Source organism: Mobula hypostoma, chromosome 14 (genome assembly GCF_963921235.1).
Source record: "Mobula hypostoma chromosome 14, sMobHyp1.1, whole genome shotgun sequence".
In the NCBI taxonomy this organism is placed as follows: Eukaryota; Metazoa; Chordata; class Chondrichthyes; order Myliobatiformes; family Myliobatidae; genus Mobula; species Mobula hypostoma.
In genome coordinates this window covers 19,638,873-19,657,223 of record NC_086110.1, presented here as the reverse complement: position 1 = coordinate 19,657,223, position 18,351 = coordinate 19,638,873, and the positions used below count along the sequence as shown (strand labels likewise).

Genomic DNA, 18,351 nt, shown 5'->3' with positions numbered 1-18,351 from the left:
TTGACAAGAAGTTTGATTATATGCACACTATTCTTGCTGCAAAATTGACTGGAAAATATAACACTTTGTTAAATGGTGTTGCATTCTTCGCATGTCCTAATTAATGCGAAAATAACTTGGCTATAACAAACTAAATTTGAGTGGTATTTACTTCAGACAGTGAATTATTTTTTTAAAAGTGATTTTTTTTGTGTGTACAACTTTCTACCATTATCTCATATGATAGACTTTAAAATAAGTTCAATAAAGTTGGGCAAATTTAAAAGTCAGCTAGAAGTCATATTATGATATTTTGTTTGGATCTGAACTAAATTGTTGCCTATCCAAATAATCTAAGAATTCTCCAATATGATTAATTATTCAGTCAATTTGACGATACAGTTGATGCTAGATATTGCAGATCCCTTTTAACAGACATCTGATTCAATTAAGGTTAAAAACAAGAAAATCTGTGCCAGAGAGATCAGTGATTTTTTTTTTGTCTCTGAGGTCAGTGGCAAATACGCCAATAACCAGAAAATCATATGGACGTTCATTTGTCAAACCTTCACATGAGAATTCTTAATATGTTTTACCATAAACTTGTATCTTGAATAAATTTTTTTCAGGCAAGGCATTAGGGAGCAGTAATTCAATTGATAGCATCTGGTAACAACATATAATAGACTACATAGAGATTACATTGTGCACATCATAGTAATCTTAACCTTATTGACTGGAATGTGGAAGCCTTTTTAAATGCATTTGCTATAATAATAATTATTGTTTTCCTACTTAGGTTCGATGTATGCTGAATATCTGGGGAGTTATTCTCTACTTACGGCTATCATGGATTACTGCACAGGCTGGAATAGGCAAGTGAACATTTGTAGACTTTGAAGTTTTTTTTATTAAGAGATTCAGTGCCTACAGAGTCTGCACTGACCATTAAGATTTAATTTTACCATTGCTACATTAATTCCCATTTTATTCTAATTTTCTCCTCAACTTCCCCCAGATTCTACTACTAACCTACATACTAGGGGCAAGTTACAGCAGCCACTTAGTCTACCAGCTCACATATCTTTGGGGTGAAGATTAAACCAGGGTCTCTCGTGCTGTGAGGCAGTGGCTCTACCAGCCCAGCCATTGTGCCAATATTGATTCAATTGAAGTGTTTGCTTTTCAAAATAAAGAGAAGTGTTTGCATGATTATTTGAATTTGTTTCATTGATAAAGAATTAAAATGCCTCAATTTTGTTTGCAATTTTCTTGCTTGCAAACATTTTAACAAATAATTACTCCGCAGAGACTGTGAGATGGGGATGACATTTTCTGAGTGTTTCTCACACTAATACAGAAAATACAGCTATGGAATAATGTTATATTGTGTCATGATGTGTACTGAATAATTTTTATAAATGATTTATTTCTTTTAAAATGTATTTTAGAATAGTTTCACTGGCTGCCTTGGGTCAGCGTGAATGTAATGTATTATTCACAATAATGATCTTTGTTCCTCATTGTGATGGTCGCTTTGACCCTTTAATGCCTTGACACCAGCAGAAAATTAGTTGGGATCACCATCCAACAAATACTTATACATGATTTGCCTGTGTTTCATGAGGATAGGCCAGGACTGAACATAGCTGGGATGTACCTGTGCACACTGAATGAGTTCTGCCTTAAGGCCAATTTATACTTCAGTATCAAAACTACGTCGTAGGTATGGCGTAGCCACGTACCCTACACCGTAGCACCTCCCCAAAATTGTAACTACGCGTTGTGGCGACGCAGACCACAACAACTGTTATTGGTCCGCTTGGTAGCATTGCATTTCTTCCTACGCTGCAATAGCTTCCCATTGGGTGACTGAATGGCAGAGAAGGAACGCTGGCTGCAATGTTTTCCATAAAGCTTTACAGACCTCTGAAATTATGGCGGACCCTTTGCTTGACGCCAGTTTGTAGCTAGCTGCTACAGCCTGTTGACTTCCACCTGAAGCTAAAACTCGAATGGTAATTGCCAGTTTCTGAGTATACTGTGTGTACACTGATGCGAAATAAATGGTTGGAGACGATGAACCAAATCGTCAAATCTACCTGCCGACATCCAAAAAGATTTGAAATGCATTTCCTCGTCCGTGTCTCTCAGTGGCCGGACAAGCACAGAAAGTTCACCCTCCTTCAGTTTCAGTCGCCATTGTTTGAAGTTTGAGTTTCTTCGTGTTGAGTTTCTTCTGAACCGCTAACTAGCGTTTTGGCGGTGAATTGCAGAGTGACGCAGACACACCAACGTACAAGTATAAATGCTCACAACGGCGTAGGCCACTTGTGTAGGCTACGGCGTAGGCTACTATGCAGAAGTATAAATCAGCCTTTAAAGAGAATTAAAGCAGAACCAGCTTTATGAAATAAAGGATCAAGAATCAACTTTATTTGCCATATACTGTATATTCACTTTCATAGATATCAGCTTGATACAATTTTACGACATCCAAACTTGTCTGAATATCACCTCATATGATGTGATGTTGTTAGGATATTTTATTGCATTAAAATGGTTAATTATTGTAATTTGTTGACATAATGTGACCACAGTTCCACTTCATGTGCAAAGAACACATTTGGGGAAGGAATGGAATTCTGCTTGTTGGTAGGATTTAAAGAGACAGTTGAAAGTATCATAATTGGGAGATAATGAGATCATCACTCCATTAGCAGCTGAACTAAATCTTGGGGAAAAATAAAGAGAAACAAACTACGTTCAAGTGAGCCTCCCAGCAGAGCGGCCGTTGTGTTAAGTTTTTGCTAAGTGTTGCCATCTCTGTATCACTCAGTGATGCTCTTATCATGAACCAATATTGCAACAGGTACCTCCTGCACATAATGAAGTGGCCACTGAGTGTGTGTCCGTGGACTTCTGCAGCTGTCGTCCATCCACTTCAAGATTCGACGAGTGCATTCAGAGATGCTCTTCTGCAACACACTGTTGTAACGTGTGGTTATTTGAGTTGCCGTCGCTTTCCTGTCGGCTTGAACCGGTCTGGCTATTCTCTGACCTCCCTCAACAACAAGGCATTTTCACTCTCAGAACTGCCGCTCACTAGATTTTATTTTATGTTTTGCACCATTCTCCATAAACTCTAGAGACTTTCATGCGTGAAAAGCCCAGGAGGTCAGCAGTTTCTGAGATATTCGAACCATCCCATCTGGTACCAACAATCATTTCATGTTCAAAGTCACTTAGATCACATTTCTTCCCCATTGCAATGTTTTGTCTGTGCAACAACTGAAGCTTTTGATAATATCTGCATGCTTTTATGTGTTGAGTCGCTGTCACATGATTGGCTGATTAGATATTTGCATTAATGAGCAGGTGTGCCTAATAAAGTGGTCACTGAGTGTATATCAAGCAAGCTAACACCTACTAGGCTATTTTGAAGCCCAGCTACAGGTATTTTGAAGCACTGAATATTTTCCGATTGTGACGATAACACCAGTAACATTGATTTTGTTTGCTTCCATTACAGCTTTGACGTGGTTAATCATCTTGATGTCTGTAATTGTAACTAGTATCACAGGTTTATCCATATCAGCAATATCTACTAACGGCAAGGTCAAATCAGGTATATTTTATTTACTTTGCATTGCTTACTGCAATTTCTGCTAGTAGAATTTATACAGTTCTTTTAAATTCGAAAGTCGATGTTGGTTAGTAAATGTGAATTGTTGAAGGGAAGAGAATGGTAGCTAATCTTTGATTGAGCTGAAAGTTCTGAAAGGTCTATAATGGGTTTCAGCAGGACAGCATTGGAATAGTCAGTTCTGAAGTTGACAGCCTCGTGTATGAGGTTATTGCCATCAAAGGAGAGGAATAATTAGTGCAATTCAATCATGATTGTTATGGAGTTGGATTAAGTTGGTTTGCAAGTAATCTGCTTTGCAAGTTTAAACCTTTCAGTGATTAGCAGTTAAAGGGCCTTGGTTAATAGGAGAAAGAAGTGGATTTCATGAACCAAATTTTGGAGCACAGGGGAAGTAAGTGGATTGGGGCTGGTCTTGGGTTGCTGTGACTAGGTTAAATTTCATGTAACTGTAAATAGTCCAAATGGCCTTTACTTTTTTACAAGTCAGCATTCTTCACTATTTAAGATCTGAACCATGGGGTAGGGAAGCACCGAAGACAGGGACACTTGAGCATATTTTAAAGTGTACATAAATTAAAAGCCAAATTCTGACATAGTAGTAGAAATCACAGCCAGGGCTGTTTCATTCCTGTGAAAATTATTTTTCATTCCTCTGCACTTTGTTGCTATTTTTCAGGTGGAACGTATTTCCTCATCTCCAGGAGCCTTGGACCAGAGCTTGGAGGCCCTATTGGTCTCATTTTCGCTTTTGCAAATGCAGTGGCAGTTTCTATGCACACTGTAGGCTTTGCTGAAACTGTAAAAGACCTCCTCATTGTAAGTTATGTTGCTTTAAACATATTTCCATAAGCTTGATGATCCCATTCAAGGCCATTCTCAAAATTAATGAGCCCAGGACTGCCTTTACAGTGACTGAGATTACAGTGGGATCAGCACTTCTACTTCTCTGTTCTTCCAGGGTGAAGCAGTGGCAGCATTGTCAGGTTTGCAATGCACTCTAAACGTTGGAGAAAATCACAGGTTCTTTCTACCTAAGGACAGCAGAATTTATCTTATTCTCCTCGGAGAGTAATAGTCAGTTGCTTAGTCTATATACTACTAAAACTCTCATGCTCCATCTGTTTGTGACCCCCAATTAGTGCAAACAGTGCATTACAGTGGCACTTCTTTTGGCTAAATCGAATTAAAATGCGCTAACTTATAGAATGCAGGCAAAGTTCAGAGTTATGTATTTGTATAAAATTGCTCATTCGCCAAAAATCAGCAGGCTGGCTTTGACCTGAGAGCCGATCGGCCATCATGGAAATCGGGACGTGACAGCCCGACGCATGCGCACGGCCAGCCTCAGCAGCGACACCTACTGGAGCAAAAGGGCAGGGCAGCTCTGTTTCGAGGGGTCACATTCTGCTAACCACCATCAGCGTGTGCAGGATTGGGACAGATCTAACTGCTACCCATCAATAAGAGACATTTAAATCTTATTGTAATGACGTACTTCGAGACACCAATAAAACCCTTTGCTGCAGTCAAAGGACAGCGGTGACTATATCACGTCCATTTAGGAGAGCGCCAACCACATCATCAAGAATCAGCATCCTTTGGTGTTAGTGCTTCGTATCTTCTATCCAGCATTAGGGTAAAAAAAAAATGGTCAGCCTAATTATGCTGCGTGGAAAGGGAAGGGGGACATTATGGTCAAGAGATGACACCAAACGTCATCGGGAAGCAACAAGGAGAGGGAGAGAACAAGAATCCGATGAGGCCGGGGCCGCACAACTCCAGGATCAAAGAGTCAGGACAAAAAAAGATGAGAGATGAAGAGACAGAGGAGGACAGGTATGCACATCTCCAGGATCAGAGACAAACAACAAACAGCAGAAGAGCTGAAGAAATGGGGGAAGAAAGGGCTGCACGTCTCCATAATGACAAAAACAGCCACTGGAGGAGGAGAGAGGAAGAGACAGAGAAATGCACGTCTCCAGGATCAGAGACAAAGAACAAACAGCAGAAGAGATGAAGAAACGGGGGATGAAAGGAATGCACGTCTCCAGAATAACAGCGAGAGGGACAAGGTGGCGGATAAACCAGAAATGATGCCATCAAAAATGTCCTTCGTTAAACGAGGAGGAGCTGTATTCACTTTGCTATGCGTCGTTCTTCTTTTATAAACTGAGATTTTCTACTTCAGTTTCCAAAGCAAAGCGATACCAATCGCATACAGGAAAATTTAATGTTCATTCTGGTCACATCAGACTGCACTACCCTTCTCTCAAAAAGTGCCCCAACTTCTGGTCACCCCGTTGTCTAGTTCAAAATAAATTAACTATCCAAATATGTATACCATATGCAATTTTGAGATTTCATGCAGGCAGCCAAAAGAAAACAAAGAAATAAAAGAGAATCCAAGAAAAAAAAAGACAAACATCTAATGTGTAAATGACTAATCATGTGAATAATAAGAAAAAAGTAAACAAGTAATACTGAGAATATGAGCTACAGTGGACCCGAACCTGGCAGCATGGACCCAAGACTCCTACACCTTCTGCCTGATGATAGTAGCAAGAAGAGAGGGAGACAGGTTAAACACAGGCAGACAGAATGGGTTCAGGTGGGGGATCTAAGCTGGTACGGAGTAATGGGGTTGAACATTGGTTCCTTTCTGTTCTTGGGCCTTTATACTTTAATCTGGTTTGATGCTTTAATCGGGGCTCTCTCTTCCGATAGCGATAGCCAACATTCATCTGCCTGCAAGGTGCTGCGTTCCTGAGAGTCAAGTTCACAGAATCTTTCAGGAAACTGTAAAATCACTAGTTTGTTTAAATGGTATGGGGTGCTATTTCAAAGTTTGTGTCACAGAGGGTTCTGCTCATACCAAATCAAAAGATTAAGCTTATTTTTGGCCACAAATTGAAACTGTATTTTTCACCAGGATTTGTTAATTAAAGACTGCTGTCCACACTTGGTGATACGTATATTGCACTTGAGGAAAGTCAGCTTAGTCATTGCAAAGGGGATCAATACTTTTTTTAGCCTCACAATTGTGGTTTTCAATTTTTAGTAAATTGTTGAAGGTTTTGGAATTTTCCTTTTGATTTGACATGATGCACAATATTCTGTAGATTAGCTTCAAAAAATCCTACTTCACTATATTTTACATTTAGAAAATGAGACAGTAAAATGTGAAAATAGTTGTGGAGGCTGATTACTTTTTCAAGATATGCCATCTATCTTTGTTTTAAATTTTTCTTAATCAGAAACTTTAGAAAACTATAGTAAAATGAACTGTACAATGAGAAATTTTAAAAGCCATTTTTATTGCATACTTTAACCTCTAGCCTTATTTTTATATAATTCTTTATTATTTATAATTGTTGAATGTTGTTTTGATGTATGTCGTGCCAATGCACTACAGCAAAATCCTACTGCACAAATATATATTACCGATGAAGTTGATCCTGATCCTCCATCCTTTCTTAAAAAAGAGATCTGATATCACCAAAAATGAACTTAAAAATATAGTGCAGTGAAAGGTAAAATTGTAACTTACCTTATCCTGGCATTCTTCCTCACTGCTATAAAATCTCCTTGAAATAAGTGAACTCATGGTCCGAATGCTAGGAAACTGCAGAAGGTTTATGCGCTGGAGTCTGTGCAGAATCCATTAGCATGGTTTGGCCTTCCACTTTTGGGTGCATGTATCTTCTGACATTTACATGGGTAAGTAGTCACTGTGAACAACTGGCAATTTTCAGGCTTCATAGTTTCATTTCTTGCCAAAAAAAACTAGCAGAATTATCTATGGTATTCTTTTGCAGTTGTATACAGCTGACTTTGTTTCCAGAAGTCCCAGTAGTTCTAAACTGAAATCATATGTACTGAATTTAAGCAATGCCTTTGTTATTAACTGGGTAAGAAAATTATTCCACAGTATCTAAAATTGCATTCTTAATTTTTCTATGATTTCTTGTTCCTTTGTGTGGAACTCCCGTTAATTTAGATTTATTTTTAACAGGAGCACAGTGCAACAATTGTGGATCCCACAAATGATATCCGGATTATTGGAGTCATAACAGTTACAGTGCTGCTCGGGATTTCACTGGCTGGGATGGAATGGGAAGCAAAGGTAAAGTCACAGAAACAAACTTCACACAAATGTGCTCACGTAGAATCCGGCTACCATAGTTGTAATTTTCCAAAAAGAAATCTTAGATTTTGGAGAATTACCAGAGAATTGGAAAACTGCTAGTGCATACTTTTACTCACAAAGGGAGATTTTGAAAAAGTAGTTGTCAGTCAACTAACCAAATATCTTCCGAAATACAAGGAAAGCAAATGCTGGAATCTGGAGCAACAAACAATTTGCTCAGGAACTCAGGGTGAGTGTCTGTGCATAGGGGATGCAGAATCAAAAAGGATAGCAAATATAGTACTCAAAAATGTTATATCTCAATGCATGGAGTATAAGAAATAAGGTGGATGAACTTGTTGCACTATTGCAGATAGTCAGTTATGACGTGGTTATCAATCATGGCTGAAGGATGGTTGTACTTGGGAGCTGAATGTCCAAGGTTATATGTTGTATCAGCGAGATAGGAAGTAGGGAGAGGGGGCAGTATGGCTCTGCTGGTAAAGAATGGCATCAAATCAGTAGAAAGATGTGACATAGGATCTGAAGATGTTGAATCCTTGTGGGTTGAGTTGAGAAACTGCAAGGGTAAAAGGACCCAGATGGCAGTTATGTACAGGTCGCTTAACAGTAGCTGGGACGTGGACCACAGATTACAGCAGGAAATTAAAAAAGTGTGTCAAGAGGGCAATGTTATGATAGTCATGGGAGAATTCAACATGCAGGTCGATTGGGAAAATCAGGTTGGAAGTGGATCTCAAGAGAGAGAGTTTGTTGAATGCCTACGAGATGGATTTTTGGAGCAGTTTGTCGTTGAGCCTGCTAGGGGATCAGTTATACTGGATTGAGTGTTATGTAATGAACCTGAGGCGATTAGGGAGCTTAAGGTAAAAGAACCCTTTGGAGGCAGTGATCACAATATGACTGAGTTCAACTTGAAATTTGACAGGGTGAAAATAAAGTCTGATATAGCAGAATTACAGTGGTATGAGAGAGGAGTTGGCCAAAGTAAATTGGAAGGAGATGCTGACAGGGATGACAGTAGAGCAGCAATGGTGTAAGCTTCTAGGAAAAATAGGAAGGTGCAGAATAGATGTATTCCAAAAAGGAAGAAGTACTCAAATAATAAAATAATACAACTGTGGCTGACAAGGGAAGTCAAAGCTAATGTAATAGCAAAAAGAGGGCATATAACAAAGCAAAAATTACTGATAAGACAGAGGATTGGGAAGCTTTTAGAACCCTACAAAGAGTAACTAAACAAATCATTAGAAGGGGAAAGATGAAATATGAAAGCAAGGTAGCAAACAATATCAATGGATAGAAAAAGCATTTTCAAGTATGTAAAAAAATAAGAGAGGTGAGAGTGGATGTAAGACCACTAGAAAATGAGGCCAGAGAAATAATAACAGGGAACTAGGAGATGGCAGGTGAACTAAATGAGTATTTTGCATCAGTCTTCACTGTGGAAGACACTAGCAGTGTGCCAGATATCGAAGGGTGTGAGAGAAGAGGAGGGAGTGGTTACTATTACAAGGGAGAAGGTGCTCAAAAAGCTGAAAGACCTAAGGGTACATAAGTCACCTGAACCAGATGAACTGCACTCTAGGGTTCTGAAAGAGGTAGCGACAGAGATTGTGGAGGCATCAGTAACGATCTTTCAAAAATCATTGCCAGAGGACTGGAAGACTGCAAATGTCACTCTACTCTTTAAGAAAGGAGGAAGGCAGCAGAAAGGAAATTTATAGACTAATTAGCCTGACCTCAGTGATTGGAAAGATGTTGGAGTCAATTGTTAAGGATGAGGTTATGGAGTATTTGGTGAGACAGGACAAGATAGGACAAAGTCAGCATGGTCTCCTTAAGGGAAAATCTTCCCTGACGAACATGTTGGAGGTCTTTGAGGAGATTACAAGTAGGATAGATAAAGGGGATCAGTGGATGATGTATATTTCGACTTGCAGAAGGCCTTTGACAAGGTGCCACATATGAGGCTGCTTTCCAAGTTAAGGGCCCATGGCGTTACAGGAAATATGGTCAGAGTATTGGCTGATTGGTAGGAGGTAGGAAGTGGGAATAAAAGGATCCTTTTCTGACTGGCTGCCAGTGACTAGTGGTGTTCTGCAGGGGTCAGAGTTGGGATCACTTTTTATGCTGAATATCAAGATTTAGATGATGGAATAGATGGCTTTGTTGCCAAGTTTGCAGATGAAATGAAGATTTGTGGAGGGGCAGGTAGTGCTGAGGAAACAGGTAGGCTGCAGAAGGACTTGGATTAGAAGAATGGACAAGAATGTAGCAAATGAAATACAATGTTGGAAAATGCATGGTCATTCATTTTGGTAGAAGAAATAAATGTGCAGACCATTTTCTAAATGGGGAGAAAATCCAAAGATCTGAGATGCAAAGGGTCTTGGGAGTCGCCGGGCAGAACACCCTAAAGGTTAACTTGCAGGCTGAGTCAGTGGTGAGGAAGGCAAATGCAATGTTAGCATTCATTTCAAGAGGCTTAGAATACAAGAGCAGGGGTGTGATGCTGAGGCTTTATAAGGCATTGGTGAGGCCTCACCTTGAGTATTGTGAACAGTTTTGGGCTCTTCGTCTAAGATATGCTGGCATTGGAGAACGTTCAGAGGAGGTTCACAAGGATGATTCCGGGAATGAAAGGGTTATATGAGGAACGTTTGATAGCTCTGAGTCTGTACTGGCTGGAATTTAGAAGGATGAGGGAGAGATCTCATTGAAAGGCCTAGACAGAGTAGTAGGGGGGAGTCTAGGACAAGAAGGTGCAGGTTCAGGATAGAGGGCCGTCCATTTAAAACAGATGCGGAGAAACCTCTTTATCCAGAGACTAGTGAATTGTGGAATTTATTGCCGCAGGTGGCTATGGAGGCTTGGTCACTGGGTGTATTTAAGGCAGAGCTTGATAGGTTCGATTGAACACAGCATCAAAGGGTACAGGGAGAAGGCAAAGGATTGAGGCTGAGGAGGGAATAAAGGATCAGTCATGATTGAATGGCAGAGCAGACTCGATGGGCCAAATGGCCTAATTCTGCTCCTATTTCTTATGACCTTTTGGAGTTAAGCAGTATCTGAGGAAGAAAGAAATTGTTAATGTTTGGGTTGAAACCCTTGAATCAGAACACAGGGATCCTGATGCAGGGTATCAAGCTGAAGCATCAACAATTCCCTTCCTCCCACAAATGCCGCTCAGCCCACTTGAGTTCCTCCAGCAGATTGTTTGTTGAGCCTAATATCTACTGTGGAGAAAATGTTCAAATCAATTATTAAGCAAATAATATCAGCACGACTGAGGAAAGGAAAACACATTAGTGAATTAAGCAGAGTGGTCTTGGCTTCCTGAGGGAGAAATCATATCCGACAAATAGAAGCATAGAAAACCTACAGCACAATACAGGCCCTTCAGCCCGCAAAGCTGTGCCAAACATGTCCTTACCTTAGAACTAACTAGGTTTACCCCTAATCCTCTATTTTTCTACGCTCCACATATCCATCCAGGAATCTGTTGAAAGACCCTCTCGTTTCCACCGCCTCCACCACCATCACCAGCAGCCTATTCCATGCACTCACCATTCTCTGCGTAAAAAAAAACAAAAAAAACTTACCCCTGACATCCCCTCTGTACCTGCTTCCAAGCACCTTAAAGCTATGCTGTCTCATGCTAGCCATTTCAGTCCTGGGAAAAAGCCTCTGACTATCCACACAATCAATGCCTCTCATTATCTTGTACACCTCTATCAGGTCACCTCTCATCCTCCATCGCTCCAAGGAGAAAAGGCCAAGTTCATTCAACCTATTCTCATTAGGCATGCTCCCCAATCCAGGCAACATCCTTGTAAATCTCCTCTGCACCCTTTCTATGGTTTCCACGTCCTTCCTGTAGTGAAACGACCAGAATTGAGCACAGTACTCCAAGTGGGGTCTGACCAGGGTCCTATATAGCTGCAATATTACCTCTCGGCTCTTAAAGTCAATCCCACTATTGATGAAGGCCAGTGCTCCGTATGCCTTCTTAACCACAGAGTCAACCTGCATAGCTGCTTTAAGTGTCCTATGGACTCAGACTCCAAGATCCCTCTGATCCTCCACACTGCCAAGAGTCTTGCCATTAATGCTATATTCTGCAATCATATTTGACTTATCAAAATGAACCACCTCACACTTATCTGGGTTGAACTCCATCTGTCACTTCTCAGCCCAGTTTTGCATCCTATCAATGTCCCGCTGTAACCTCTGACAGCCTTCCACACTATCCACAACACCCCAACCTTTGTGTCATCAGCAAATTTACTAACCCATCCCTCCACTTCCTCATCCAGGTCATTTATAAAAATCACAAGGAGTAGGGGTCCCAGAGTAGATCCCTGAGACACATCACTGGTCACTGGCCTCCATGCAGAATATGACCCGTCTACAACCACTCTTTGCCTTCTGTGGGCAAACCAGTTCTGGATCCATAAAACAGTGTCCCCTTGGATCTCATGGCTCCTTACTTTCTCAATAAGCCTTGCATGGGGTACCTTATCAAATGCCTTGCTAAAATCCATATAGGCTACATCTACTGCTCTATCTTCATCAATGTGTTCAGTCACATCCTCAAAAAATTCAATCAGGATCATAAGGCACGACCTGCCTTTGACAAAACTATGCTGACTATTCCTAATTATATTATACCTCTCCAAATGTTCATAAATCCTGCCTCTCAGGATCTTCTCCATCAACTTATCCTCTGGAATCTCTCCTGTCCTCATTGATGATGATGCAAAGATCATCGCCAGAGGCTCAGCAATCTCCTCCCTCGCTTCCCACAGTAGCCTAGGGTACATCCCATCCGGTCCTGGTGACTAATCTAACTTGATGCTTTCCAAAAGTTCCAGCACATCCTCTTCCTTAATATCTACATGCTCAAGCTTTTCAGTCTGCTGTAATTCATCCCTGCAATCACCAAGATCCTTTTCCATAGTGAATACTGAATCAAAGTATTCATTAAGAACCTCTGCTGTCTCCTCTGGTTCCATGCATACTTTTCCACTGCCACACTTGATTGGTCTTATTCTCTCACGTCTTATCCTCTTGCTCTCCACATACTTGTAGAACATCTGTTTCCAATTTATGCTTTCAAGTTCCTCCCTGATAGCCTCATATTTCCCCTTACTCCAATTGAGTGTTTCTCTAACTTGTCTGTTCCTATCCCTCTCCAATGCTATGGTAAAGGAGATAGAATTGTGATCACTATCTCCAAAATGCTCTCCCTCTGAGAGACCTGTATTTGAGTTTTTGAGAAGTTTCAATCAGAGTGGACCAATGGATGCATTGCATTTAGTCTTTCAGAAGCCATTCAACGAGATATCTCACAAAAGTTTAAGTCATAGTTTGGAACCTGTATTATTGGATGTCAGCATGGATGGAGGTTTGGCTCACAGGTGGGAAATAGCTGGTGGGGAAAAGGAGTCACTTTCAGGATGACAAACAATAACTAGTGGTGGGGCCACAGCTGTTTAGAATATATATTGATTGCACATAGGAAGGAACTAAAAAGAAGCAAATATGCAGACAACGGAAAATAAGTGCAAAAGGGAGCTGCAAGGAGGATACACAGTTTATAGAGAGAGATTGATACAACATTGGGCAAAAAAAACTGGTGAATGGAATGTGGAACAAATGTGAAATCGTTAATTTTGGAAAAAATAAAGGAACAGTATTTAATAGAAGAACTGCAAAAATCTGCAGCATAAAGAAATTAGTGGGTCTTTGTGCACAACACAGAAAGGCAATGCACGACTGCAGCAGGCAAGAAAGAGTTGGCTTTTAGTTCAAGAGGATTGGAATATAAAAGTAGAGAAGCTTCTAACTGCAACTATGTAAGAGTGAGACACATCTACGGCCCTTCAAGCAATTTTGGTCCCCTTATTTGAGGAAAAAATTGGAAGTAATTCAGGGAGGATCCTGGGAATTGAAGTTTTAGACTCAGCTACCCTGAGAAAGAGACTGTGACAATCTATTTCATCTGTGCCCTTTATGATAGTATAAACCTCTCTAAGGTCCCTTGGGGAATAAGCCCCTGCCTATCGAGTCTCTCCTTGCAACTCAAATGTTATTTTAAAAATACTTTTATTCAGGTTGCTGAAGCAATAAATCTCATCCAGGGAGGGAAAGCAAGGGATAATGTAGCAAGGTTTGATGGTTCCACATAATGGCCTCCTCTTAGCTTTTAAGCAACAGAATGAGGATTGGGTATTTAACAGCCGTCACCAAATGAAAGGGCTATTTATTTTGTCAAAACCGATGTTCTGTGTACTCACAAATGATGGTGAGCAGTGTGCTGCAAAAGGAATACAAGTGAACAGGAGCAAAATTAAATCACACCTTAACTTTTTTATTACACAGCAAACCCTCCTCTATTTTTCCTCCTGATAGGCACAAGTTGGCTTCTTCTTTGTGATCCTCGTGTCCCTTGCAAATTACATTGTGGGGACAATTATCCCACCGTCAGTGGAGAAACAGGCCAAAGGCTTCTTCAGTTATCGAGGTTCGTAGGATGGTTGGTGAGGTGGCTTATTTTTAAACTATGTTTTATAATTGCAAAATCACAGTCAATTATTTCCTCTAAATTTAAGTATGGCCAACTTATTAAGCAGCCTTTTAACATGATATTTTAGTACTTGATGTTACCTGTAGCTCTAGACCTCCCGTCTGCTCATTGTCTTTCATTATATCTGGTGGTTAGAGTCATAGCTACAGAACACTACAGCAGAGAAACAAGCCCTTTGGTCCATTTAGTCTATGCTGAACTGTTGATCTGCCTAGTCCCATCAACCTGCACCCAGACCATGGCCCTTCATACCCATTATGTACCTATCCAAATTCCACTTAAACGTTGAAATAGAACCTTCATCCACCACTTGTGCAGGCAGCTCACCATCCTCTGAACGAAGAAGTCTCCCTTCGTGTTTCTCTTAAACAATTCACCTTTCACCCTTAACCCATGACCTCTAGTTCTTGTCTCATCCAAATTCAGTGGAAAAAGCTTGCCACCATAAACCTTATCTATACCCCTCATAATTTTGTATACTGTCCATCAATGAAATCTTCACTCGTTCTCCTTGACTCCTGTGAATTAATATTTTTGACAATGTTTGTTTATGCTTATGAACAATAGTGGAAATTGGGGAATATACTCAAATACAGCAAAATTAAATGAACCCTTCAATTAAGTTAATGCCTTCAGGAGAGCACAGGGAAATGTAATTTGAGATGCATGGCCCAGACATTGTGGGGGTAGGGTATGCCATGCAACTTTAAGAGTTTAGAATTCAGTTTTCCAATACAGCACCAGAGTGCTTTAATGAATTTAACTTTCAAATCTGTAGTTTTAAATGTATTCTTCTCTGTTCACTGAGTGCAGTGGGTAAAATAAGTGATTTCAGATTGAAGCTGTCTTCCTCAGTGTCAGCAGCCCAGTTTTGATCCTGACCTCAGTGCTGTATGTGCAGAGTTAGCACATTCTCCCCCATGACCACGTGAGTTTCTTCAGGGATACTCTGATTTCCACCCACGTGCCAAATATTTGCTGATGGTAAATTGCCCCTAGTGTAGATAATTGGCAATCAAGAGCAGATGAAGGACACCAAGAGAGGAGATGTAAGGGTAAATGGAAATAGGTGGGGCGGGTGGACTGCTTTTTTGAGAGAGGGCACAAATGGTGGTGGTGACATCCGTTAGTCTCGTGAGACCTTGGATCTGCGCCTGCAAAGTCTAAAGTGTCCCCTCCAGGACGCAGGCCTGAGCAAGGTTGTATGGAAGACCGGCAGTTGCCCATGCAGCAAGTCTCCCCTCTCCACGACACCGATGTTGTCCAAGGGAAGGGCAAGGACCGATACAGCTTGGCACCAGTGTTGTCGCAGGAGTTGTCAGAACGAGGTTGAAGGCAATATTGGACTGCCTTAGGGACTCCAGCTCCGAATTTGTCCTGAGGATTTACTCCCGTAGCCTTTCCCATGAGTGGGTATGGCCGCAAGGCAGCAGTGGTTTGAAATAAGAGTTTTCCCTCTCTTAGATGGACTGCCTTCCCAAGCTGCTGAGCTCCATCTACCCAAAGCACTGGTTTTAAGGCATCAGGACCTGCCTTCACCCCTTCTCCTGTCAGTAGAAACTGTTCCGCCGGGCTTAGAGGCTAAGCCACACGAGAAGGCCAGGAGTTGGACTTGGTTGTCAGAGGCTATTTGAGGCGCATGCCACGAGGAGCACTTTTAGGTAGTGGGAGCTTGTCCCCATTGCCACTCCTCAGCTTGACTACCTTGGAACCACAAATGGTAATAAGTAAGCTTGTTATTTGGATGGTTCTGCTGCTAAAATCCACTCTTTGAATAGCTTATTATATTGCTGTCATCTTGGTAACTCCAAACTATTGCAAGCAATTTTGCAGTTTCTTAGCGTTTTACAATTGGTAGCAGTATCCAGTATGGCATTCATCAGAAAACAAAATGAATTTGATTTTCCATTAAAGTATGTGGGGAATGAATTGGTTCAACCCTTGGCGCTGATTTTGCTTTGCAGGTGATATTTTTGCCCAAAACTTTTTGCCCAACTGGCGAGGTAAGGATGCATCATTCTTTGGCATGTTTTCCATTTTCTTCCCCTCTGCGACTGGGATCCTGGCAGGTGCAAACATCTCCGGTGACTTGAAGGTAATTCAAAATGTTATGGCTTAATACAGAGGAATGGTTTCCTCAAGTCTCAATGATGTGCAGTTGATGTGAACATAATGCTCCCTTTTGTAATTTTTGTAAAGCTCATTTTCTTGTTTTTTATCAGGAGGATATACCAGTGGCCTGGAGGGAAATTCTGGTTTTATGTTCTTCATGTTGTATTGGTAGCATTTTATAACAACTATGTGTTTGCTTTAAGATTTTGTGCATTGACTTTTGACCGTTCATATTTGTTTGTGTAATTGTAGTAGAGTTCACCAGTGAGTTACTAATTCAGGAGGTGTGAGCAAAAAATAATGAAAAATATGGACACTATTGAATGTCATGAATATGCAGGTTTAGTTGTGATTTGTTATGAGAACAGGCATTTAATGCTTAGCCCAAAGTTTTTTTTTCTTAAATTAAGCAAAAGCAAAACGCCTAGTTTGCCCAAACATTAATAATGACTGAAACGCACCCCTGAACTGAGCCAAATATAAAAATCAATCTACTTCAATCCCTCATTGTTCTTACAGCTGGAAGGAAATGATTAGTTTCAGGGTAAAACTGATAAATTATTTTTGAAAAACATTTTTCAGGCCTTTCTGCTTTGGAAGGGATCGTAGTTAAAGTATGCCTGTGTAGAATGAATATAATCTATTGAGAAAGCAACACAAGACAGGATGAATTGAGCTAAACAAGGCTGGACCTGTTTATAGAGACAACGGTCATTTCAAGTATGATAGAACCAACCTGCAAATGATTTTTCAATCTACATTATTTCATTTGAATTCACTTACCAAACTTGAAGCCAAGTAGAAGGTTAATTGTGAAATTGTCATTACTTGAGATCTGAACTGACCTTGAACCAACCAGCAGTTCAAATACATTCAGGTCATCTTCGAAATGCAAGAAGGTGAAATCAAGTTCTTGATACCTATTGGAACCCAAGTCAATCAAATACAACCAGGTTGTGTGGGTTTAATTCTTAAAAACAGAAGATATTTCACAGCAGTTTTGAGCAATTAGTTAAGCAACCATGGTTGCTAGTTAATATTATCTAATGTTCTTATTTTAAATGCAACACTCCATCAGTCTTCAAATGTGTTCTATCTGTTAACCAAATTTGTCTTTCATCTGCACAAGTTCTCTAAACTCATTTTCAGTGCCATTTGTCTAAATCAGGAGTAGTAACAATAATTTATAATGGGACACTCAAACTCCACTCTTATTATTGCTATCTATATTTGGTACTAATGTGTAGGAAATTTTTAATTGGATTATGATTGACAATTCAAAGTGAATACTTACAGAATGTATTATATATGTTCTTACTGAGCTATCTTTAAATGTGGACAAAAATGGAATTTCAAAGATAAAAATACTGGGTTATTGGTGATACAGAAATAAGTCAATGTTCTATTCTGCCTGTAGTCATTTGTCTCCCAATGTGTCACTTAGCCTTATTCCCATTGCACTTCACTCATAGGATCCTGCTGTAGCCATCCCCAAGGGAACCTTGTTTGCCATTTTTTGGACAGCACTTTCCTACCTTATAATTTCTGTCACTATTGGTAAGTTATATCGGACAGTTTTTTATTTACCATTTATCACATTGCTATACAGTACCTAAGCTTGCTTTTGATATTAAAATGCGTATATGCTATTTACTCTCCTTAATTTAAAGCTGATTAGTACAAATGATCCAGTCCCATTTTTTTAAAGTTGCTTATATTGTTTGACTTAATTATTGATTACTAATTATTAACTTAATTAAGATAAGTGTGAAGTGGTTCATTATGGTAGGTCAAATACGATGACAGAATATAGTATTAATGGTAAGACTCTTGGCAGTGTGGAGGATCAGCGGGATCTTGGGGTCCAAGTCC

At 40.2% G+C, this 18,351-nt stretch overlaps 1 protein-coding gene across 4 annotated transcripts in view; it reads left to right on the top strand.

Annotated features, from left to right (window-relative positions):
* slc12a3 (solute carrier family 12 member 3) overlaps positions 1 to 18,351 on the top strand; it is a 75,547-nt gene that overhangs the window by 3,615 nt on the left and 53,581 nt on the right. For all 4 annotated transcript variants that reach the window (XM_063066761.1, XM_063066760.1, XM_063066759.1 and 1 more), the window contains exons 3-9: positions 779 to 854; positions 3,512 to 3,607; positions 4,305 to 4,444; positions 7,641 to 7,751; positions 14,193 to 14,304; positions 16,332 to 16,462; positions 17,952 to 18,036. In XM_063066761.1, the coding sequence (XP_062922831.1) occupies positions 779 to 854; positions 3,512 to 3,607; positions 4,305 to 4,444; positions 7,641 to 7,751; positions 14,193 to 14,304; positions 16,332 to 16,462; positions 17,952 to 18,036 (751 nt within the window). The remainder of the gene's footprint in view (positions 1 to 778; positions 855 to 3,511; positions 3,608 to 4,304; positions 4,445 to 7,640; positions 7,752 to 14,192; positions 14,305 to 16,331; positions 16,463 to 17,951; positions 18,037 to 18,351) is intronic.